Here is a 26,622-nt window from a genome sequence, read left to right as displayed (position 1 = left end):
GCTCAACTCTCAGGAATGTATTTTGATTCAGTTGCAAGAGATCATTTAAACAGAAGACACAGAAACTAAACACCTTTTGCTTTTGTTTACAATATGCAGTGCTTCTTTGGAAAATCTAACCCTCCGTTGAGTAATACTTTCTGTGTTATGTAAGGCCCAAATCCAACAGCAAATTAAACCAGGGCCAAAGTCCGGGAAAACAGAAGGCAATTAGAATGCATATGGAAGATGAACAATAAAAAGTCTGTTAACTGAGATCCAAAAACAAAAATGACAAAATTAGTATCTTGGTTGTATGCTACCCCAGTGGCAGGTCTTTGCACCCATATGAAATTGATGGTATCTATGGAGCAGTATCAAAGCAACAGATTTCCAGAGGCCTTAAATATAGAATTTATGCTCAAAGTAGCCACATCAAAAAAGTTGATGATAGTAAATGAATTATCCTTGCCCATAACTGGCCAGGCAACATACAGCCTGCCCCTTCACTAGAGTGGAATAATAGAAATATGCATGCATCCTGGAAATTATGTGCCAATAACCAGAAGGGAGTTTGCCTACTAGTTTCCAAGTCCACATTCCTGCACATTTCTGCAGAGACATTGCTACTGGTCTTCTTGCACAGGACCTGGTCATCTGACCATTCTCCATCATAAGGCCACATGTAAATAAAGCATGCCATTGAGCATACCTGATTTTTTCCAGCTTTGACTTTTTCAGGCCAATTGTTTTCTCAGAGATGAAGACAAGATATTGTTCTATAAACTGTATTTTCATTTTTAAAAGTTTTAGTCAACCAATTACAGTTTCATCAAGATAGGGGGGCTAAAATAACCAACAACAGCTGCAGATTTCAAGCATCTAGGATAATGAATGCAAACCATCAAACACAAAATCGGCACAATAGGCACATAAACCTATATTCTCAAATTTAATTACAAGCACAGGAAGAATTTCAAGGCAAAGGAGATCTCCTTGGAATAGACCCATTATATAAGCTGGGAAAATTTGTGTTCTGAGTCTGTAATTTGTAAACTTTAACAGCATCCCTGCTGGAAACCTCACTGACAGTGTCCTTCCAATTCGACATCACATCAAGATGCAGGACAGGTATGGGTCACTATAGAGATAGCACAATCAGTTGTACTTTGGTACAAAAAATCTGTGGGAACACCTTGGTGAACATGCAGTGAAAGCCATGTCCTAAGACTGCAAACAAGTAGGACTTCATTCTAGAGTTTTTGCAGGGAAGAAGTCCCTCTGTTTTCTACTGTGAATACAAAATTGTTTCCCAAACAATGGCCCAAAATGGTGTTCTGAAGGAAATGCTGCTCCCCCCCCCACACACACACACAACAGGCAGCTAAAAGATGGTAGTGAAAAATTTGAACCTTCCCTTTTTCTTACTTGTAGAAACACCATCTGGACTGAAGATGGTGATTACAACAGTCCTTAATTCAGTACAAATGTCTGTAGAATAGAAACAATGAACATTCATTTTGCCAGAATGTGCTGAATTTAAGACGTACTACTGGGAAAACATCCTTGTTTATAAAGATTATTATTGCCACAAATTTGGTTTGTGTGAATCTGGTTTCCTGCCCAGAAACCTTTGCATGACCAGTTATACCAGCAGCCTGGTATTTCCGGCAAGTCAAATTTTTCTGGGAACTCTGTCCCTCCTGTACAGGGTAATTTCTTTTCAACATTCTCTCAGCCCTTAGTCATGTTTTCCTGATGTCAAACAAAAGAATTTCCAAAGCCCCCAAGTCCTATTGTGCTTTATAAGATAAACTTTGCCAACTGAAGTCTAGGTTAACAATACATTAGAATGTGGTTAGCAAAGACCCTAACAGACTGAATAGTCTTCCTTCACAAAACCTCAGCTCTCATTTGTTCCATTATGCCATGAGCCGTACTCATTTAAATTTGGGACTGGGTATGTAGCTCAGTAGTACAACATTTACTTAGCATGCAGAAGGTACCAGGTTTAATCCCTGGAATCTCCAGGAAGAGCTCAGTAAGAACACATGTCAGAAACCTTGGAGTGCCACTGCCAGTCAGAATAGAATAAATTATACTGAGATAGACCAATGGCAGCACCCTTTCTTCCAGATCACTTCAGAAGTTTTAGTTGAAACATCAGATACTAAGAAGTTTGTACTTATTTCAAATGAAGAAAACCTTATCCTAAACTGTATCTCAAACAGATAAATTGAAAGATAACAGCAAACGGCTACTTGAAGGACTGATTCTCCAGAACGAAAAGTTTTTTTTAATGTGGGCTCATTTAACTAGAGCCTCTTTTCAGAATTTCTGCAAGGTTAATAAATTTCATTAAAAGTATACCTATTCACCACTTCCACCATGTTTCTGCCAGTTGCTGGAGGCCATGGACAAAGTCCTGTGCTGGCCCTGCAAGCTGAACAATGACAGCAGCAGGAGGTGACTCCACTCACCTTCCCCACTGGTGCACAGCCTAGCTTGGGGGACCCTCTGATGGGGCCTAGGGTCAGTGAATGACCTGGCTGACCTTTGATGTCACCCTGTCATTTGTCTTTCAGAGTCCCCCTTAGTCAGAAATGTAACTGGTAACACAGGCTGTATATCTGCACTACTACGGATATGCCTGAGTTTCTCTGCTTCCTTTAAAATAAACTTCTATCAAAGTGGCAGTGGTAGTCCAACATTAGCCATTGCATAGAAAGTCCTGCTGAGAGCAAGAGCATTTCTAGGAAAGGACTCAAGGCAATAGTTCAAACTGTTGTTGCATTACAGAAATTCTGGAGAATGAATATCCTGTCTTTTGGGACATGAACATAGGAAGAAAAAGGAAACTGACCTCAGAAGAGCAAAGGAAAGCAAACAAGAGCAATAACAAGAAAAGCAAGGTTCTATTTTACATAACAGAAGCTGACCACTTACACAGTTACAAGGCAGTGCTGATGCTTGTAGGCTAAGAGGTTTGAGGTAGTCAGGGGTGCCTTATTAGAAGGAATCCAAATTGTAGGCATCTCACATTTTCCTACAGTAGCTAGCTTAATTTCTTTGTTAATTTTTCTTTGCAATTTAACCTATATTTCACTTTGTTCACTATTCAGGGCGCAATCCTAACCCCTTATTGTCAGTACTTTCCAGCACTGGCATAGCTGTGCCAATGGAACATGAGCTGCATCCTGCAGTTGGGTGTCACTCACAGAGGCCTCCTCTAAGTAAGGGAATGTTTGTTCTCTTACCTCAGAGCTGCATTGCCCTTATGTCAGTGATGGAAAGCACTGGAATGCACTGACATAAGGGGTTAGGATTGCATCCTCAGTGGTTTACTATTCCCTATCATGACAGAGCCTTTCAGAGTAAAATGCAGGAACAAACACAACAACTCTAAAAATGTTTCTAAAACAGGAGTAAGGAAACCAGATAAGATAGGAATTGGAATAAATAATAGCCTGCTATCATTTATTGTATCAGTAAATGGGTCCTTAAGATGAAACATCCCAATCTCTGGGTCAACATATCTCAAAACATGATACAGGCATAATGTTGCAAGTAGGGAGAAAGTAGATGCTACATGGGAGTTCCATGATTGCAGCTCTCCATTTTTTTTCTTTCCTCTTCAAAAAGTAATTAGAGTGTCCTGATTTAGATTTGGGCCATGGCACAAGAGTGGGGGTGTTTACTGCTTTGCCCCCATATTATTTTCCCAATTTAGGGCCCAATCCTATCCAATTTTCCAGTGCTGGTGCTGCTGTGCCTATAGGGTATACACCAGGCCCTAGGAGAGGGGGGTAAAGGGGGTAATTTGTACCTGGGCCCAGGGTCAGCAAGGGGGCCCAAGATCCAAAGGAGGGGGCCCAGAAAATTCCTGAGACCTGACATTTTCCTGTCTTACCTAAAGTCGATGCCAGTGCATAATGTTGGGCACAACATTGGGCAAGTCATACACACCAGACTCAGGAAAGCATCCATGACCCTCCTTGACACAGTGTCAAATCTGGGAGGAAACCTGCCTCAGTAGCTCTTTGGCTTGTGGATCCCATAACCATGAAGGAGTGTATAGAAGCTCAGGGACCCAGCTGTGGGGCTACAGCTGCTGCAAAAGTTCATTTTGATCCATTCTAGTGTGAGCCTAAATACAATGATGCTAATTTTCTGCAATCTATTTTCTGTATTTCAAAAATTTTAGAGAGATTTAGGAGTGTGTTTGGTTTTCCATATTACTTTATCTAGCTGCCAATGCCGCATGGTCGGGTAGACCTGGGCTCTGCATCAAGAAGCCTAGTAAACCAGGGCTCCAAAGACTATTGTGGCTGTCAGCACCCTCCCCCGCCCTATATTGCCCCCTTTTCTGCCTGCCCGAATTGCCCCCCTTTCCCTCTGGGAAGGGGTCCAGAAGAAACTTTGTACCCTCTGCTAAAATTCCTCTCATAGGCCCTGGTATGGACTATTTCCTGTGTTGGGGAGGTAGTCTTGGAGGCCTCCCTGCAAGGTATGGGAACTTTTGTTCCCTTACCTCAGGGCTGCACTTTGGCTGCCCTAGTGCTGTAAAGTTGGATAGAACTGGGCCCTTAAACTGCACATGCACAAAGCTGCTATTAGCTACAAAGAAACAAACATACAGGGACAATATCAGTGCTTATATAATTTTCCCCACCTGGCTAATAATGGCTTAATATGCAATGAATTTGCATTGAGAAACTGATGCAGAGGCAAAGGGTTAACATCTCTCTTTCTCTGCCATGACCCTTATGCAAAATGGGCCCTCACAGTAACGTTTGGGAAAGGAAAAAAAATGGGTGTTCCAATCACAACCCCATGTAATGTCTCATTTGTCCCTACTGGCAACAATTTCTCCATCTTGTTTTAGGATAGGGACGGCCAAACTTGCTTATGAGACACATACGACAAACTTCAGATGTTTTAGAGCTACAAGAGAGATAAGAATCACAATATTTAAGAAGCATTTAAATTCTTAAATGTATTTACTCACCATGAACATAAACTTACGTTTTAATCCATGGACCAGGGCTTTTCAAACTGGGGCGTCACGACGCCCCAGCCTGTGGGCAGTAGCAGCCTGGAGGCAGGGAGGAGGCAGGATTGCACTGCTCAGGGGGCTGCAGGGGTCTGGGAGCACTTACCCAAGCCTCCTGCACCCTCCCCAGTGTGCAGGGAGCCCGGTGCGAACCTTTGTTAGGGCTCCCCGCAGCAGTGAAAGTGGAGCGACTGTGCAAAGAGCTGCACATTACGGGTCACCCAGAAAGTAATGCACCACATTTTTTTTCTTCAACAATTATTTATTGAACACAATGAAACTTACACACAAGAAACAATGATGTTTCTTCTACACTCCCTATTTTTCCACGTAATCTCCGTCCAGTTCTATGGCCTTCCTCCAGCGAGTCACAAGGGAATGTATGCCCTGTCGGTACCATTCCTTGTTCTGGTCACGAAGCCATTTCTGCACTGTGCAAATCACCTCTTCGTCATCCTCAAAATGTCTTCCGCGAATGGCATCCTTTAATGGCCCAAACAAGTGGAAGTCTGAGGGAGCTAGGTCAGGGCTGTAGGGTGGATGGGGTAACACAGTCCAACCCTGTTTAGTGATGTGTTCCGAAGTCCTCAAACTTGTGTGAGGCCCAGCGTTATCATGTTGAATAATTCACCTGGGTTGTTATGGCACCGAAGTCGCTGGAAGCGCTTCTTGAGTTTGGTTAATGTCTTCACATAAGCTTCAGAATTAATGGTGCTGCCTCTTGGCATCACATCAATGAGTATGACGCCCTCACAGTCCCAAAACACAGTGATCATGACCTTACCGGCGGAAGCAGTTGCTTTGAATTTTTTCTTCTGTGGAGATTGAGGATGACGCCATTCCATCGACTGTTGTTTTGTTTCGGGCTCAAAATGGTGAACCCAGGTTTCATCACCTGTCACAATCCTGGACAAGAACGCTTCCCCCTCATCTTCAAAACGTTTAAGCAACTCAGAAGAAATGTTTTTCTGAGAGATTTGTGGTCCACCGTAAGACAGCGCGGAACCCATCGTGCACACACTTTTGAGTAATCAAGAGCACGGATGATTGCATCCACACTTCCTTTGCTGATTGACAGCTTCAGCGCCAACTGCCTAGTCGTTATTCGTCGGTCCTCGCGAATGAGCACATCAGCAAGCTGCGTCTTGTCAGGTGTGACAGCCGTGGATGACCGCCCCGAACACTGCAAATCTTGGAGCTCTGCCGAACCGCCTTCTAATGGCCTCACCCTCTGTGCCCAGCGACTAACCGTACTTCTGTCGACTGCAGATTCTCCATAAACTGTACACAAACGTTTGTGAATGTTCCCAACAGTTTCTTTCTCCCCAGTGAGAAATTCAATGATGACACGCTGCTTGTAATGTACATCACTTACAGACGCCATTTCGAAACACTGCTGCAGCTACGCTATCTGTCTGAAGAAACCAAAAATTTGTGTGTGCACTCCTGAAAATTCAAATAATGTATATCTAAAGTTTTGCATTCGTACCATTACTGTAGGCTGAGAAAAAAAATGTGGTGCATTACTTTCTGGGCGACCCTCGTATATGCAGATTGTGAGTCAAGGTTTGACTACCCCTGTTTTACGATATGCTGACGCAGCAGTTGGCTTATGTAAAAAATGTTTACATATGCCACACCTTCAGAACCTAGTCCCTGGCACATACCACCATGGTCTTTCTACTTGTTTTATTGCTAAACAGGCTTTTGATGCCAGAGAAACCAGCAGCTACAATTTCACCAAACCTATAACCAACTGTGCCCCATGTAAATTCCCTTCAACTCCTTGCCATCCTATTTGCCAAGCAGACTGAGCTATGCCCAGCATACATCTTCTAAACAAGAAACCAACCCATTTCAGAGAAGAACAATTCAGGGTGCAATCTTATCCAACTTTCCAGCATCAAGGTAAAGGCAATGCAAGGTAAGGGAACAAACATTGCCTTACCTTGAGGAGGCATCCATGACTGCCCCCCTACTGCAGGATGCAGCACATGCCTCATTGGCATGTGCACAGCTACGTCAGTGTTGGAAAGCTGATTAGGATTGTGCCATTAGTGACACAAGGTTCCATAGCATTGGTGAAAAGTCATGAGTGTAATGGATGTCACCTCTTCATTTTTCTACAAAGGATGCAAACCTACCCTGTGCTGGAACAGGCAAGTCAAGAGGCTTGCACTGTATCCAGCGCAGGATAGGGGCCAAAAGCAGTTCAGCCAGGGGTAAGGGGAAACTTTTCCCCTTACTCCTGGAAAAGGCACCCTTTCCCCACGGGTCTCCTCAGACTTGCGCCACCTCTTGAGGTGGCACAAGTCTAAGGTGAGTAGAACAGCTTCAAGCTGCTCCGTTCTCCCCAGGAATGGGGATTGGGATCCAGCATCTGTGCTGGATCCCAGCACTGCCTCTGGCTCCTCTCCTGCCCCAGGGCCGCCCACCCTCCCCCCGCCAGGAATGCATCCTTCCTGCCTCCTCCCCGCCCACCCCAGACACTTGCTTTGGCCCAACTGGGCCAACGCAAGCTTCAGAGAGGAAGCTGGCACAGAGGCTTATGTCAGCCTCCACAGGCCAGTGCTCCTCTCAGTGCTGACCTGGCTTCCTCCCGAGGAGGAGCAAATGTGCCTTATGGCATGCCTGCGATCCTCCTGGGCCGGTGCAAGGGACTTATTTTATGCAAATAAGCATAAAAGGTGTGGGGTTTTTGCTGGCATATATGCAATAGTAGTTAAGCCTGAGTGGGAATACAGACAGTATGAATAAAAGCCTTTTGGAACTATGGGAAAGCTCTGAAATGTCTGAAAATGACAGATGGCTTGAGGCACAAGAGATGCTTCTTTAGCTAGTGGACTCTATTTCAAATAAGGCTATTTATTCTCTGCCTACCTATAACAAGCAACACAGAAGTACATTGCATAGTAAGGTTGATACAAACCCTGAAGGATTACAAAGAGCAGAGCATAGTAGCTGGCCATTTGTGTTTGCACAGCCAGCTAAGTAAACAAGCAAGAATCTTGGGATTTACATGTGAAAGAAGGGATGAGAAGGAGTGCATAATAGGAATAAAGTGGGTTTTTGTTCTTTCAGTAATTCCTGGTGGTGATTTCGTCTAGCCTGTGTCCCCAGGGCTAATGAAACTTTAACTGAATTACATCAGAAATCGGCACCATTTCAACTATTGCCTCAGAAGGACTCCAAGGGCTGTTAAAAATGATTCTAGAAACAAAACACAGGATAAGGAGGCCATTTTAAAGCAAGATGCTGAGATAGATATCTATTGGCTGCAATTACATCTAAGTGACACTGAGCATGCTCCAGATTTAAAAGAGTTCAGAAGAACTGGCCCATTAGACTACAATCTAGGGAAAATAAGGCAAGTCATTTTCTTCAAGTCACAGAACTGAAGAGGCAAAACTATGAAGTCCATCCACAGGCAGGATCATGGAAGCTTGAAATAAAAGTAGAATTGGAACAATAATTAAATGAAACTAAACTGAGGCAAAAAAAGTTTTAGAACTATTCTACATATTATGCCAAAGGAGGTGTGTGACAGTAGTAGTCAAATTCTGTACTGTATCACTACAGACTACAGATCGGAATCATGTCCCCACTCCACATACAAAAACTTTTCCCATGCAGCAAACTATCACATCAAGGAGGAAAATGCAACAATCTGAGCTACCCAGAACCTCAGTAATTCAGTAATTACAAACACAAGGACAAGGCAAAAACAAACAGAAAAGAAGCAAACCATGAAGAACTCTTCAGCATTAATAAAAGCTATATTCAATCCTAGATGACTCAGAGCATAGAAAAACTCAAGGCATTCATCTTAGTAGAAACCATTTTCTTTTTTCAAAAAGGAGCAAGACAGGGAACACAATTTGGATACTATCACTGTGAAGTCACTAGATGGAGCTATAAGTAGCAGTTCCGAGTTTAGTCAAGGCTGATGTGTAACCTTTGCCTGCTGAGGACCAAACTTCACCTCACTGAAAAGGCATTACTCAGGGCCCTTAAGTCAGTTTCTGCCACACATCAAAAGCAACAAAAAAGAGTAGGACCAATTTCTCAGACTATGAGAACAAACTCAGAAAAAGTGCCTGCTGATCTTGTGGTGTGAACGCAGTTGCAGAAGTCTCCTCAGGGTAAGAGAACTTTCATACCCTTACCCAGGGAAAAACCTCCACTTCCTCTATAGGTCTCCTCAGTTCTGCAGCAGCCATTTTGCTAGCACAGAATCAAGGAGAATGATGGAGAAGGAAAGGGAGATGGGATATAGAATTGCACCTGGGGGAAAAAAGAAATTTGCTTTGATATGCAGTAATAGGCTTCATTTCCCTCTAACTTACCTGATCTTCCTAATTTGATTATCAGCCAGTACTAAAAGTCATCCTTGACAATAAACAGAAACCTCAGCAATTAGATTATAATGCAAACAAATTGATGGCCTTAGGATGCAATTCTAACCAACTTTCCAGCACTGGTCTAGCTGCAATGCAGCCTCAAGATAAGGCAACAAACATACTCTAATCTCGAGGAGGCCCCCTTGACTGCCTCTCACAGTAAGATGCAGTGCACGCCACATTGGCACAGCTATATCAGTGCTGGACAGTTGGTTAGTTTTGCACCCTTAGTGATACTTAATTCCTAATACAAAGATTTTATGCTAACTTGTAGCAGTTATTCCATCAGCAATGCCATTCTATCTGAAGGAAAAATGAGATAAATCCTTTTACAAGTGTCTTTGTCTCATGTAAACAGTCTACATTTAATTTTCAGTTCTACTGTTTGAAGAATCCTGCTGCAGCTCCCCAGCCATGTGAATTCAGGCATTAAAATGTACAGCAAGAACAAGTAGAGGAAAACTAAGACAACAAGGAATACAGGCCAAAGAGTATCGCCTTGCAGCCAGGCTCCTATGCTGTTTCCAAAACCAGGGGGAAGCATGAGCCCTATAGTTATCCGGCTGCTTAAAGGGGTGAGAAGCAACCCCATTTTCTGCCCAACAAGGATGGCTGTCAGGGGAGCTCAGGTAGGACAGCTGCAGCCCTTTTCCTCACAACTTGTTTAGAAGTAAATAAGGGGCCAAAGCGCCAGGAAAAAAAAAAAACAGTTTTGAAGGTCAGGTAAGCTGACCAAGAAAAAACCCAACCTACAGTGCCTAGAGGCAAGGTCAGTCTGGGGAATCGACAGAGCCCCTCCTCTCAGGAAGACTTTGACCTGCTTGCCTGAGGAGGAGGAGCTTCCCAAGATGTCAAGGACTGAACCTGCCATGGAGATTCTACCAGAGAAGCAGACTTATCCTTATATAGGGACAATTCAACAATGTTAGTTTGGGGATGAAGTGGTAGGAAAGACATAACTGAAGCAGCCAGGGGTTGTTTTTGTTTTGTTGCTGTAAATTAACATAATGTATACATGCCTGATCCATCTACAACAATGGTTCCTAAACTTTAGCACTGGAACCCACTTTTTAAAACAATACCCTATCGGGGCCCAATGAGATACCCAATGAGACTAAGGGCGCAATCCTAACCAACTTTCCAGCACTGGCATAGTTGTGCCAGTGGGGCATGTGCTGCATCCTGCAGTTGGGGGGCTGTCACAGAAGCCTCCTCAAGGTAAGGCAATGTTCATTCCCTTAGCTTGGAGTTGCGTTGCTCTTATGTCAGTGCTGGAAAGTTGGTTAGGATTGCACCCTAAAAAAAAAGTTTCACTTTACCAGCTACTCAAGCTTCTGTTTTTATTCTTTTTACTATAGCGGGGGCGGGGTGTGTGCTTCTGGAGCATTTGTTGGGCTCCATGTTCATCAGATTGAGACCATTCTGGTGGACTTGCATTCCCCTTCACCTGGTCATCATTAAGATCCAAGACATGTTCAACTAAACATGCACATGCTGCTCCATTTCAGTTTCCACAGGAATCAATACATTTTCCTTGTTAGCTTTCAGCTTGTCCGTTTCATAAGTCACCAAAAATCAGGTTGCGACCCACTGATGGGTCCCGATACACAGTTTGGGAACCACTGTTTTACAATAGAGGTTTGCCCCCATTTCCGTAGGGGATCTGTTCCAGGGACCCCCATGGATATTGGAAACCAAGGATACAGGAAACCCTGTCTCAACAGCCCCCGCACATCCTGAGTGTGCCTATTAATGTTATTTAAATGCTTACAGGCCCAAAAGTGTTCTTGCTTTACAGGTTGCTTATAAGCATACAAATTTATAGTGATGCACAGGCTGCCTCAAGGCAGCCTAATCACTTGAAAAAACTAAGAACATTTTCAGTTCTGGTAAACATTTAAATAACATTAATGTGCATGTGTCCCCCATCAGCAGATAACTGAAACTGCAGATACTGGATCTGCTGATATGGGGGCTGTCTGGTACAGTTTTTCTACCTAAGGCTCCTTTACACAGACTGGAATGGTAAACTTCAGGCCACGGAATCAGGGGTGTGGGTGTGTGTGTGTGTGTGTGTGTACGTAATAATTCCCCTTCATGCAGAAAACACCCTATGTGTAGGAAACCAGGAAATTTAGGAAAAGTTTGCAGTAAACTTTTCTTCCAACATTCTCATCTACTACCTGAAAGATATTTTTTGCAAGGGGAAGATTCAAACATATTACTTCCCCACTTGCAGTCTGAACATAGTTCAGAATTGAACAACCTCTGCTTATCACCTGAAACTCTGGTAATATATGCTTTTTATTTTTGCAAAAGTTGGCGTATCCCTATGATACCTGAGGAACCAACTAATACTTGTTTTCCTTTGACATATTTTGTTTCCTGAATGGAGCTGAAATTATCATTTGTCAGACATTTTAAAAACAACTTTATGTTCTGAGGGTTGACTCTGAATAAGCCTTCTTGTAAGTGTGGGCCCTCAGCAAGTGCCTAATCTGTCAACCCCCTTTGCCATCTTTGATTCCCACAGACTGATCCTTGTGTCTCACATTCCAACAGAAACATTACCAGCATTACCATTACAGTAGTGAGGTGTGAGCCTAGAAACTAAAGTGGATGTCAGTATTTCCTCAGTCGTTGTTATGCCCAAATTGTCTTACAATGTTGGGGCTGACATATTTGCTCTGGCCCAGCATGTCTTCAAAATGACTGATCTCACGTTATGGGAGAATCTTGCTGGCTGCTATAAATTAATTGCACATTTTTTAATGTAGATTAAAAAAAAAATGAACTGTCCCCTGTGGAAGGTCTTTACTGCTGAGGAAATTGTAAATGATATGTTTATATCTCTGTTTTAGGAAAAATGTTAAATATTTTTTTCCAACTAATAACCACAAATTTGTCTATGTTAACTTTTATAAACTATTGACTTACAGCCCAATCCTATGCTCCCCCCCCCCCCACTGTTGCAGGCAAATCTTACAAAAGAGACAAAAAAATTCACTTTCTCAAAATATTAGCCACACAACAGAGTCTGATTCTTGTATACTATCTGTTTCTGAGATTAGGTGAATATCATGGATTCACAACAGTGCAGAGATCCCCTCTTGCATAGATTCTATGAGGAAACACTTGGGTTAAACACAATATTTTTCAGCACAAGTTATTTTCAGCATACTTTACCTTAAGGGCTTTTTGTGCAGCTTCACTTGAACCAATAGCAATGAGGTTTGGTCCAGCCATGCTGCAAAAACTCTTCAAATGCAAGGAGTCAGAAACAGGGACTGTAGAGACAGCATAATCCTATGTAGAAATTAAGCATTTGCAAGGGAAATACATTAGATTGGCAAGCTTGTGAATGAACCCAATGATAAATTTTACTTTTTCCAGTGGATGAATGAATTTGAATGTGTTAAGGACATAAACAGAATAAGGTCAACTAGTTTAGAAGAACAGTACATTTCTCTGAGCAGTTCTGGCTTGCCCTGAGGACTGAGGGCCCTATCCAGAGCCTGGTGTGTCAGCTTACCACCAGCGCACACTATCACAAACATGCTGTAAGGCACGTTTGCGAGGCTCATGGCGGACCCAGCAGTCCACAGTCCACCGCCTAGCGCTCTGTGCAAAGCGCCGGGCAGTGAAGAGGTAAAACAGGGCGAGAGAAGGTGGGAAGGAGGTGTTCTGGGGCAGGCATAGGAAGGCATGGTGGGGAAGAAGAGAGCAGGGTGGGGGTGGGTGCGACCAGCGGAGTTCAGCTCTGCTGGATTGAGAGCCCCGTGTCAGGCCGTACGGCCCATCATGAAACTCCTTGATTCTGCGGCAGCTGAAAAGCCGCCACAAAATCAAGTAGCCCCATTCTGGGGCTACTTTCCTTATCTGGGGGAAAGGAAATTCCCTTCTCCCAAGGAGCCACTGCTGACTGCCCAATGTGCTCAGAATAATGCTGCAGCCATTTGGCGCCACGGCAGCCCTGTGTGCTGGGCAGCTCAGTATTGGGCTGCCTGTCAACAGAATGCACTTTTCTCTATTGTCATTATTTTATCAAACAAGTAAATAAAAACAATGCTTAATTAACATGTAAAATGAGCTTCCAGAACCTTGATTTTAAGAGCATTTAAGAAAAGGAATGTGGAGAGCCTCATTAAGGAAAAACACTGCCTTCAAAGTATAAAATATCTACAGCCTAAATCTCTAATTTAGATATTCAGATATTAATCAGACTAATTAAGCTTAAATGAGTGGTTCCAGGTCATCCAGTGAGTATCATGGTTGAGCAGGGTTTTGAACCTGGAACTCCCTAGCTTAAATTCAATGGTTTGTCCTCTACACCACACTGACATTGTGTGACTCACCAGAATATTTTATTAACAGTTTATTTTCATTCCTGTTTTCTACTTTGCTTAGGAGTCAGATGAGGCACCAGATAAATCAAGAACTTCAAGGTTAAAAAAAATAACTACATCATGGAACTGCAGTAACTTCTTTAATTTCAGTTTCTTGCTGAACATGCTGTAACGATGGTTTTTCTTCTGCTTCCTCCCTCTTGCACACTGTACAAACACCTCCTAGTCTTTGTATTAGCATGTTCCCCCATCTGAAGATAAATCTATAGGTCTGCTAACCTTAAAGGTGTCTGCCAGAATTTCTGCACCACGACGATTGGTCCTTTTTGAAAGACCCACAAAAAATTCCCTGCCTGAGAAAAGATTAATAGGTAAGTTCATATACAAGAAAATCACCCACAGCATCATTTTCTTTTTACTTTGTTGACATTACTAAAATGTGACTGATTAAACCAACTACAGAAATGTCCTTCGAAAACACACACATCCTGTAATACCAGGTTTAATTAGAGTTTTAAAATTTTAGAAACAGTACCTATCAACTTGTAAAAAAGTACTGTAAGTTGCACTGAGCCTATGAGATCAACCCAGATATAAACTGATGGTCCAATCCAATGGGCACGTTTTATGCCAGCAAAACTTGTGTTCTGCTGGCATCACGTGCTTTGTAGCTATTGCAAACATGACACTGCCAGAGTGCACTGTCTGGCTGCCAGGTCTGTGCTAAGACAAACTGAGGAAGTCCACCTCATGTCCATCCACTGAGGATGTGCGGGTAAGGTTGCACATGGGTCAGGAGAGAGGTGGGGAGAAGGTGGAACAGGATGGGCGGAATGGAGAAGGATGGAGGCCCACCAAATCCTAACCTCCTTCCCAGGCCTGATCGACCTTCATGGGTCAACGCAGGCTTGTGTGTCGCCCCATGGTGGCATCTGGAGTTTACCCCAGGGCAAGGGTACAAGTGTCCTGAGATGGCCTCAACATGCTGAAATCCAATATGCCATGACATATAGTGGAGGCCGTGTTGGCGCTGCTGCTTTGCCATGTGCACAGTTACAGTGGATTGGACTGTCAAACAACAATAATAACAGGGAGTGGAAAGGTGCAATATAAATATTTAAAATAAATATTTAAATATTTATATAAGAATAACAGCATCTGCTTCTTTGTTTACTTCAACAGTTTTTCTTCCAAATGGGAAATGTGTATGCAATTGCTCATCCTTTAAAGCAGGGGTCAGGAGCCTTTGCTGGCTTAGGGCCAGACATTTGGCAGTGACATTGGGATGTTTGGTGATGACACTATCCTGTCATTGCCGAACTTCCAGATTGCTGAGCTCCTGGAAGTGGCAGAGTGAAGCTCAGCTTGGGAGGTGAAGACTCCTGCCCAATTTGCCATGTGACAGACAGGGAATGGCGGAACTGCCTGCCTAGGCTTGCCAAGTCCCTGTGCCACACAGCACAGGGACTCAGCGAGCCTGGGCAAGTGGTTTTGCCATTCCTTGTCTGCCATGTGGCAAATTGAGTGGAAGCCTTTGTTTCCCAAGTCGAGTTCTGCGCGGGCTGGAGGACCTTAGGTGGCAGGCTAGATCTGCCTGTGGGCTATCGATTGCAGGCCTCTGCTTTCAAGTGTCATGGCAAATGGACCCTGAATTTTATACATTCTAAAGGTGTGAAAAAATATGTATTTATGACATGAAAAAACAGAAGAAAAAAAAACCTGGATACTTGTATATATACTAGGAGCAGACCCTGATCCACTAAAAGTATTATCATTTCTGTTTGGTTTCTCATTCTCTAGGATCAACATAGCGATATTACCCCAAGCAACTATAAATTAAGGCTGGAGCATTGTTCTCAATCCCCACAGACCTCTGGCAACATGCTGCAGCAAGACTGGTTCCACTTTTTGTGGGCCACTAAGTTTGATGCAAAAATATCCATGCAATCTGGACAACTCATGTGATTCGTGTTTTTAATGCATCAGTGATTCGATGAAGAGTCAAACTAGAGAAGAGAGTAATTTCAGCAGCTGCCACATCACATAAATAACTTGGATCCGGTTCTGGGTAATGGTTCTTTTGTGATCCGCTATCACTATCATCTTGCTCCTTTGGCTGGAGCTTCAGACCCTTTTTATACATTCTTAATTTTATATATTTCCCAGACCAGCATGGTTGCTGCCTCCTCCAGGGTTGCTCCCACACCACTCGCTGTAATCTCTCCCATGTAACTGAGGCAGATCATGTAGGCAAATATTAAACATACAGAAGTTTTGAATACCTATCTATGCAAACATAGTCTGTGACTAAAAACATGGTACAATGATAGTAGGATGGTTGATTATTTCAAAGGAACAATTTCTTTCTTAAGTAGTACATTAAACTTTGCAAAATGCTTTTACTACTGTGATTAAGGGCCTGATGTTAGCCTATCCTCTTACCTCACCACTGATACGGCCATACCAAAAAGGCATATGCTGCATCCAGTGGTGGGGAGGGGGCTGACCCAAGGGCAAACATTTACACTTACCTCCCAGTAAGCCCTGGGGCCACCTATGGGTCTCCTTAGACATGCACCACCACTTTTGGTGGCATATATTTGAGGTGAGCAAAGGGGCAGGGGATCTTCAAAAGGAATGGATAGGATCCAGTGTGCGCCACTTACACCGAACCCACCTCTTCCACTTCCTTCTGGCCACCAGTCCCTTCCCTCTTCATACCCAGTTTCACCTCCAATCCTCCCCCCACCTCCAGAACCCATCCCATTCCCGCTGACTTATCACGTGCTGTGGGGTATGGCAGTGCTCACAGAATGGCCACAAACCGAGCACTGTGCACACTTTTGGTGGCCATTTTATGACAGCTCTGTCATAATGTGCTCTATCTGGCAGCCCAATCCTGCATAGGACTGGATTGTAAGATGTAATGTAAACTTTAGTGACAAACACAATTTGTACTTTGTTCATTTCTTCTTCTTAACTTGTTATTCTGATATTAGGGAACTTTTGCATTTGAAAGACATACCTCACACCCAAAGCCTAATATCAGAATTTCCTAAACAAACAAACTAATAAAGAGGTCATACCAGGGAAAACACAAGTAGATGTTAATCAGTATCCTGCCATCAAGCTCTCTGTACAGTCAAAACATTAACTAGCAAAGTTATTTTTTTATTACTGTACCTGTAAATAAAACATCTCCTCCATCTAAGGTTGCATGTTCGTCTGTCATCTCCACAATATTCAGGCTAAGACTTTCAAGTGCTGTCTTCATGGCTTCAACCTGTTTGAAAAGAACACGGTTTAGAATTTTATTTAAGGCTGCAATGTTAGGCACACTTTTTTGAGAGAAAATACCAAATTTGACTTCAGGATAGGGCTGGGCTTCAGGTCAGCTCTACTGGAATATCCATGAATCAAACCAGAAAGAGGTGCCTATAATTCTTCATGGTAATATAATTTTTATAACAATGTTTAAAAAATGATCTTTCAATCTTTCATAGATTGTACTAAAGAATGAGCATTATCCCAGATGTTATAAGAAAGCTTTCTTTCACAATGATTATTCATGTAAAGGTAGATTCAAGTAAAAGACAAGTCCAAAAGGAATTCATTTAAAAAAAAAAAGATATTGATTCAAATAAAACATTTCCAGATTTACAGCCCAATCCTGAGCTGCCCGGAGCAGCTTTCATCCCCTTCTCCCAGGTAAAGGAAGCAGCCCCGCAATGGGGTTACTCACTTTACCGCTGATGTAAGGTAAAGGTGTTCGTGTAGGGCCACACAAATGCCTTGGATCAGGTGGAGTTGAGCTTCACAGGACCTGCCTCCCTCCCTCCCCTGGCACCCTCCCGCTTCCCCGTCACGCCTCCTCCCTGCCCTCTCTCTGCCCTCCACCTGCCTACCCCCTCCTTAGAATGCCTCCTCCCCGCCCCTGCTTACCGTGCCGCGGCTCGGAGGTCCGTGAGGCAGCAGAGGACGGGCACTGAACTAGCATGGGCCCAGCGATAAGCCTTGCAAACACTGCATTTGTGACACTGCGCTCTGGCAGAAAGCCAGAGCACCGAGCTCAGGATTGGGCTCTTAATGTGCAATTTGGCCTTGTGCTAACGTTTGTTTTGGGATACTGTTGTCTCGAAGACCACCCACAATATATTTAGCACAGACAAGGCTTTTGCTGTATATCAGTCACACATGCTTGGAAAAGGGAATTTAGTATTCAGGACATCTGCAGCTCACTGTACAAGCAATTCAAGCATACACCGTACAATTGAGTATACACTGTACAAGCAATTCAAGCATCCTCATGCTGTGGTACTGTTATATCAATCCTCGAAAATGTCTATGCTTTTTGATCTTTCTGTTCAGATGTCAGTTATGCTAATAATGCATGGGAAAGTGAAGGAGAATAATGCATTCAACCAATAACTGGCATTCCAAGTTACCCACTCCTTGTTAAACCTAGAAGTGTTCTGGTATGATTGTTACACCATTTGAAATAACTTACTTCTAGAAAAACATGTTTAATTTGGTCAGCCCTGATCACTTCAAAATATGAAGTGATTAGTGACTAGTCAAGTGACTAAGGCCAATAAAGCAACTACTGTGCATTTATCAAGGGTTAAGTGATTTTGGACACCATAAACTCTAGCTTCCTCAGAGATCATTCTGAAATGTGGATATAGGATGTTGCTGTAGCTATACCTTTCAAACTCCTGATTCACTGTCTATGTGAGGCAACCCCATTGTGTGAAAAGTAAATGACAAAAGTGACATGAGAACTGGCCCACTGACTGATATATCCAGTATGTAGAAATCAGTGCCATGGAAAGTGGTAACAGCAATGATAAATGTACTGAAAAGGAAAGTAAAAGGCAAGTTCTTTGAATATCAGGATCTATGACAGCGCAAATAGAGCAACATCTCTGCCTGTGATGCCAAACGAAAGGGTGAAAGAAGGATAATTTATCCTTCTGATAAAGGTGAGATGGGTTTAACCTTCTGATAAAGGTAGGTGGGTTTAACCTGTGTGAGAAATGGAAATCAGGTCACACAATTTTTTGAATGAATTACTTTTATCACTGGATGTTACAATGTTAATATCCAGTTTTAAATATCAGTATGATCAGATGTTTTAAAAATGCTTTAAGATTTTTGTATAAATGCATTAAACATGCTACGAAACGTTGAATTCATGATAAAATGTATAAAAACCAGTTCAATCTGATTATATGATCCCAGGTTGATGCTGATGAATATTCTGAAGCCTCAATTTTTACTTTCTTTCTGGGCCCGACTAGATGTGGGAAAAGAGACACATAACTGTATCAACTTTTTAAAAGCAGCCTCAGAGATTATCCAAAATTGGATTATGGCCAAAGCACTGGGGGAGGAGGGTTTAACTCCCCCCCATACCATATTTTTCAATTAAAATGCACACACACCCAAGATATCAATAGCATAAATGGAGACAGAAGACAGATAACTGTACTGTAGTACCTGACTTTTGCACTAACGGGGGGAGGGGTCAGTTGGGTCAATGACATGAGGGATAAATTTAACTCCAGAACCATGAACCAGAACCATGGCCAATTTAATTCAAATCCCCACCCCATAACAACTTTTAAGCATTGAAAAAGGCATTGGGAGATCTATCAACAGATCTTCCCTTTTACATCTACCTTGCTTCCCTTCTTCAGATGATCCAGCACAAAAATTCTTGATTTGTTCTCAGCCTAAATGAGTATTAGTTTAAAAAGGTCAAAAACTTTTCAATCTGTAAGACAACGCGCGAACAAATTATGTTTGCTGACTTATCAGTGGGTTCACACATTACAACCACACATTAAAATACTTCACACACATCATAAGCAACCAAGAAACCAGTCATTTTTTCTTTCACTCTATATTATTTCAGTGAAAACAGCATACATAGATGAAAATCATCTCAAACTTTTGAAGTGCAATCAAGATGATACCTATCTTTGGGCAAAGATAGACATAATGTAAAAAGTGTAAACACAGCAGATTCTTTCCGCTCAGCATGAGCCCAGCTTCCTCTTGGCTTCAGCTTCTCCATGACTGTTGTATTGTACATACCAGTGAAACAAAGTTGACTCACAACCCAATTTTAAAGGTGGCGATGCCGCCAGGTGCAGCGGCACCAAAGCAACTAATGCTGCATCCTGCAGCTCTGTCGCGGTTGCCAGAGGTCTCCTTGCCTCCTTGCCCCAAGGAAAGCCTCAAGTCCCGCAATGGGGCTTCTCAAATTTGTGCCAGCCATTTTGCCAGTGCAGACTTGGAGAAACTCTGTGTTGGGTCTGAGTTCTGGATTCAGCAAGGCAGAGCTCTACCAGACCCACCCCCTAGTTCCTACCCCAGCCCCACCCTCCCTCCGCCCCAGAATGCCTTGCCCGACCCCCAAGGCCCTCATCACCACCCAGAGCTCTTATCTAGCTCTGGGTGGCATCTGGTTGGCATTGGGCTTAGTACCGACTGGCACTGGGCTGGCACCAGCACTGACTTGGCGCAGGATGTTGTGGGCGTGCCTTATGGCATGTTTGCGACACCCAGTGCCGGTACACTCATACCACAGACATTAAAGAGCTCAGAATTGGACTCTCAGACTCTTCTCCTATGTTTCAGGTAGGTACCATATAGCACAAATTTTTTAAAAAGTTGCAAACCTGCTTCAGGAATTAGGGGTAAATAGGTTTGTTGGCTCCGGCCATAAGGTGCTCTCCACTGTGCTCCTTCACTGAAGCTTTGATGGGCTGCACAGTGTTTATTGTTAATGTTTGCCTTGGAATAGGAAATATACATCTGTTTATGAAAGCAGAGAAACTGTCTCTACCAAGACAGTTTAACACCCAGCAATACCTTTGCACAATTTTTTTCTCCCTCAAGAATTCTGACTTTGCATATAGATTCAATTTAAGGTTTGAGGTCACACAATGCAACACTTTTATCGCAACTGCTACCCCGTTAATATATCAAGTGGCTGGATGCCTTTATTGCTTTGTGCTGGGATTTTTTTTCCCTAATAAGCACATTCCTGTTGTGAGATGGAATGTATCTAATCCATAATAAATCTGGTTGAAAGGCTCTGGGCTTAAGCCAGCTGAGTTCTGCTTGAAGGACATTAAATGTGTTTGATGGCATTTATAAGAATCTAATCTCCTCAGCCCCTTACACTTTAAAATGGAATTCATTAGTCTCTGCATATATGTAGTTAATCAGTTTCCACAAAAGCTGTATGCAAAACACCCATCCTCTTCATATTTGTGCCAGTGAGCTTTAAATGAAAGTCATTTCTTAAAAGTTATTTATTGGCACTCAGTTATCTCAGCTCTGGCAACAAAACAAATGTTTTCGGAATGAGAACAGAAATGACAGATTGATGAGCAGAAGGAGGGAGGGAAAAGAAATAGAGAGACAGATCCTTTGTTTTCCTGGTTGTCCAGCAGCAAACAGCATGCAGCATTTTACAAAATGGCCTTGAAGATCAAAATGTTGCATAAATGCCTTGGAAAAGTCTGGATCAATATAAAAATGTTATAGTTCAGCTTGTCTGTAATGCATTCTTCAAAACGGTTCACACAACAGCCCCTATATATGTAACTTTAACCCACACAGGAACTGAATGTCATTCAGTGGGGGTTGAATTTCTTCCTTCATGAATGCTTTGTTCAGTTCCTGCTTGTACAGGCTGGGGGAAAGTACTGTATGTAAAATGAATCTCTGCCCCATATACCCGGTTTCAAAAAACAACAAGGTAGGCAAACCAATTAACACTGCCTCTGAAAAAAAAAAATCTGAAATAATTAGTGAAGCAAAACAGCATGCTTATACAGGACAATACAGGTGGAGCCTCTTTATCCACAGGGTTCCATTCCCAGACTCCCCACTGATACAGAAAACCATTGTTAATGAAATCCGTAGTTTTTGGAAACCCACCTGAAGCCTTCAGAGGCGACTGAAAACCAGAAGTGTCCTTCTAGGACGTTCAGAGGCCTTTCTGAGGCCCATAAAGGCCATCTGCAGAATCTACAGTCTTCAGAAGAGCCTGTGGAGGCAACCAGAACAGACTCTGGTCACCTCCGGAGGCTTCAGGTTGGACCAAATCTGCCTCAACACAGATTGAACCAGTATTTAGACCAATACTTTAGATTGTCAAACATGAGGCCTGCAGGCCAGATGCAACCCTCAGAAGCCAGTTTTCCAATCCCTGTTATAACTGAGATCTCCCAGCGTGATAATTGGGTTCTCTCATACCTTGAAAATATGAACAAGATTTGCACACTTTCTCTTCTGTCTTTTGCAGCTCATGAGTTTCCACGTGAGAACAAAGTGCTTATTTCTGGACATCATCTACTTAATGATGTCACTTCATGCTTAATGATGTCACTCCTGGCTCCCTGATTTAGGGCCTAATCCTGAGCAGGGCCAGCCGACCTCCAGTGCCGACCTCCAGGGCCAGTGACCTCCAGTGCCGACACTGGGTGTCGCAAATGTGCTGTAAGCCACACCTGTGACACCCTGCACCCATTCAGCACCAGCCCAGTGCCAGTCAGTGCTGAGTCCAGCATTGGCCGGACACCAACTGGAGCTAGGTAAGAGCTAGGGGCAAGGGGAGGGAGGGCAGGATGGAACCAGGATGGGAGGGAATCCAGACCAGGATGACCAGATGTCATTTTTTCCAGGACATGTCCTCTTTTTTAGCCTTGTGTCCTGGAAAAGAACTTAAGGGCACAATCCTATCCAACTTTCCAGCACTGGCCTACCCACAATGCAGCCCCAAGGTAAGGTAACAAACACGCCCTTACCTTGAGGAGGCCCCGTGACTGCCTCCCCACTGCAGGTTGCGGTGCATACCACATTGGCACAGCTATGTCAGTGCTGAAAGCTGGTTAGGATTGTGCCTTAAATGTCCTCCTTTTCCCTGTGAGCAGGCAGTGCAGTGCCTTCTTGTAATTAATAAATTATAAGAAATATAGTTTTAAATAAGTAATACAGTGTTTAAATAGGAAAAACATGAAATCAATATACCAGTGTTTTCAGCTTTTATTTTGTCATGTCCTGCATTTTTCTTGAATGTCCTACATTTTAGGGTGCCTTGTCCTCTTCCGTGGTTATGACATCTGGTCACCCTGATCGGGACCCTGGCAAAATAGCTGGCGCATGCTTGAGAAGCTCCATTGAGGGGCTTGGGGCTTTGCTTGAGGACACCTCCAGCAGCTATCACGAGGCTGCAGGATGCAGTGGTAGCCACTTTGTTGTCGCTGCACCGCTTTTAGGATTGGGCTGCCCAACTTTTGCCAATGTAAAGCTTTGAGGCCTCGCTTTCCAAAGGTGTGCCTATTTTGTAACGCTCTTGATTGAATGGTTGTTAAAGCAGCACTATGTGTGGTTTTCAGCTTCTGCCCATGAATTAGCATGTATCCAAACTTGTATCAAGAGCGTCTCACTTAGAATTGAAAACTTGCACTGTGTCAGTTGTAAATATCTTCCTTCAAACAAGTCCCATAGGTGAAGGCAAGAGATCACAGAGCATCCCCTTCTATCTGCTCACCCCCACTACTCTTCCTATTCCTACTTCCTACATTAGAAAACAAAGAGGGGAATGGAGCAGAAGGGAAAGTGTGAAGGAGCAGAGCACGGTGGACGAGAGTGCCAGAGGTACTCTAGCATTCTACTCTCTTCTCTGTTCCCTTCCTTTTCAAGTGAAGGGGGCAGGAAGATAATTGGTAGCAGGCAGGCTGCTGGGTAAGGCAGGGCAAGATTTGGTGCACTGCCTCAGTTGTCAGGAGGTCTTAGGCCAAGTCCATGTGAGTTTGTGTATACATTACATTGATGGGCTATAGATTTATCATTGTGAGCAGTATGCTTAGAAAGAGGGGGGAAATTTTAAAGGTCTGATACCCAATATTGATGAAGGAAGATGAAGAAAGGGACAACTGTTGCTAAAGAGTAACAAGATGAACTAAAGAAAGGTTGTAAAGCTGTGAAAATTTTTTTGCTGGCATTAGTTTGCTTGCCACAAAATACAAGTAAAGATTTGGTTGGGTAGAAATGATGATAGAAAATTTAAATCTTACAGAAGTATGCTGAGAAAGCAACATTCTAAATACTTTCCTGCTAACAATTACAAAATGGTCAATTGTTAAGATGCTGTGAGAGAGGCACAGTCTATTCTGCCTGGACATGCAAGGTAGGCCAAGAATGCACCTGCATAAGCCAAGCATTCATTATCTTTGAGACACCTAATATCCCATAATACCCAGAGTGACTGCTAGTTCCAAGTCCACCATTGACCACACGCCATGTGCCCCATCTTTTTTTTTGCAATGAAAAGTATTTAAAATTCATGAAGCTTGCTGAAAGCTCAGCTGTCACATTCTACTCATTCCAAAGTGCATGGGAAAAAGGGAGCATAATGGACATTTCAGCTGGAGCTATTATTGCCGCTGAATAACCAATATTCCATTAAATTGCTAATAAACCCACTTGAAGATGTTGATAACAATCAAGCCATACAGGAGCATTCCTTTCCCTAATGCTGAGATGTCAGATTTCACTCTGTACAGTACTACTGTTTCTGCATTATTTTTTCAAGACACAAACTATTCAGAAAACTTATTCCATTTCAGTGAATGCTAACTGCTCTCATTTAAAGAGGCTGAAATATTCTTTCGGTGGGCATTCTCCCTTTAATAGCAATAATAGTTATTACTATCATTGCTATTTATTACCTAAAATGAATAGGCACTGTACCAAAATAGTTAAAGCAAAACACAAAGGCCTTGCCTGGAACCTTAAATCTACTCAATTAAAAGTACAGTACAAGGAGGAAAAAAGAGAAAAGAAAACAAAAGAAAGCAAAGGTGGAGAAGGAGGAGACCAATTAGAAATTACAATATATAATTCTGAGAATGGTGCAATTGTTAGAAACATATGTTTATAAATACATTTTAAAAGTTCATTAATTTAATAGTTTTTTATTATGGAAACCATTGTATTTGCTCAATATATATTGCTGGCTGGTTCACCGCTCATGTGCAGTGTCACAAACGTGCCATAAGGAGTGCTGGTACTAGCTCAGCGCTGGGGTAGTGCTGGTGGAGCACTGGAGCTCCGCCACTTGTGCAGACAGCTGGACAGCAGAGAGGTAGGTGGCAGAGTGGGGGGAGGAAGCATTCCGGGGTGGGTGAAGGTGGAAGGAGGGCGGGGAGAAGACGTGCTGGGGGAGGGAGGAGGGATCCTGAGCCTCCGTGTAGGGCCTCCCACCCAACACAGAGGCTCTTATTTCTATGCCGCACTTTGGGCCGTCATAGAATCGAGTAGCCCCATTGTGGGGCTACTCGCCTTACAAGTGGAAAGGGGACGAAAGTCCCCTTCTCCCGACAAGCCGGTGGTGCTGCCCAAGTTGCACTCATGATGCAGCGGCAGCCATTTTCGGTACTGCTACAGCCCTGGGCAGCTCAAGATTGGGTTGTAAATCCCCACATGGCGCTGCAGAAGCAATGGTACGGCTACCACTGTATCCAATGGGGAACTTTTGGCTACTGGAAGTCTTTTCAGGGATAGTGGACAGTTGTCCCCTTGCCCCAGGGTAAGCTACAGCAGACGCTATGGGCCAACTCAGACCTCCGCCAGCAAAATAGCTGGTGTAAGTCTGAGATGACCCGTGCAGGTGGATCGGGCCTGTAAGAGGGTTAGTAGGATATCGAGCACACTGACAGCACTGATCCTGAACTCCTCCCAGGCATCATCCACTCACTCACGCACCATCATCTCCTCCCTGTTCCACCCCCTTCTTGCCCTCCCGTGCTCTTCCTCTTCCCCTGTACTGGACTTACCTTGTCTGGTGGGCATCCCAGTGTCCACCAGCGCACACAGGAAGGCTCCAGCCTTCCTGTTGATGCACTGGCTCTCTATGCAGATGCAAAATACTTTACAGTGCTTTTGTAACACCACATGCCAGTGGAACACACATTCCACCAGTGCAGGCCCTGCAGAGGATTGGGCTTTCAAGAAATTACCACAAGTTAGAGGGTAAACAGTTTTCTGTTGTAGGAGGAGGTCTGGTCTAGAGGGTAGAGCCTTCATTTGCCTGAAGATTAACATCCACAAGGTCGCCAGTTCGAGGCCACCGGCACCGTGCGACCTTGAAGCAGCTGACAAGCTGCAGCTGAGCTGTTCCATCTGCTCGGAGCGTGGGAGGATGGAGGCCAGAATGTTAAACCAGATCGGAGTGTAACACCTTGAATGTAGTGGTTCTTGAAAGAAAGAACCTTCTTTCAATTTGTAAAAATCCCTGCGTGGATTTAATAAGCCTGCCTATGTAAACCGCCTTGAATAAAGTCTTGAATAAAGACCAAGAAAGGCGGTATATAAATACTGTATATTATTATTATTATTATTATTATTGTAGAAAGATGGTAATTTCACAAATTTTTGCACATTAGCATGGATATCATTGGTATACAGACCAAGCCACTGAGATTATTGTTGTTTCATCAGGCATGCGTCACATCTCGACTCAAAATTCTCTGAAATATTCTAGTGCTAAAATTTTGAAATTTTTACTTTTCTTAATCTGAGTACACTAATTATCAAAATTATTCATTGACTCTGGCAAAATTCATACAAAACACTTTGTATGATGCAAGATGCATTTGCAGTGGGAAAGAGCTGTCCGTTAATTATTTATAAATTAATGCTTACTATTGTCCTTCTTCATCTAGTGCCTGCTGTCAGACTCCAGGGATTGAAATTATAAAACAAAAACAAACTTGCGATCCCAAATGGAGTTGCAACCTCGTAAGCTATCCAGGCCTGTGTA

The 26,622-nt window shown here is 43.2% G+C and overlaps 1 protein-coding gene across 1 annotated transcript in view; it reads right to left on the bottom strand.

The window, feature by feature from the left end:
• DDAH1 (dimethylarginine dimethylaminohydrolase 1) overlaps positions 1-26,622 on the bottom strand; it is a 67,033-nt gene that overhangs the window by 5,979 nt on the left and 34,432 nt on the right. The window contains exons 2-4 of the mRNA XM_066625016.1: positions 16,962-17,061; positions 14,058-14,131; positions 12,619-12,738 (exon numbers count right to left, since the gene is read on the bottom strand). Coding sequence (XP_066481113.1) covers positions 12,619-12,738; positions 14,058-14,131; positions 16,962-17,061 — 294 coding nt within the window. The remainder of the gene's footprint in view (positions 1-12,618; positions 12,739-14,057; positions 14,132-16,961; positions 17,062-26,622) is intronic.

This window comes from Tiliqua scincoides, chromosome 4, assembly GCF_035046505.1.
Source record: "Tiliqua scincoides isolate rTilSci1 chromosome 4, rTilSci1.hap2, whole genome shotgun sequence".
Lineage (NCBI taxonomy): Eukaryota > Metazoa > Chordata > Lepidosauria > Squamata > Scincidae > Tiliqua > Tiliqua scincoides.
This window is presented reverse-complemented; position numbering and strand designations above follow the sequence as displayed.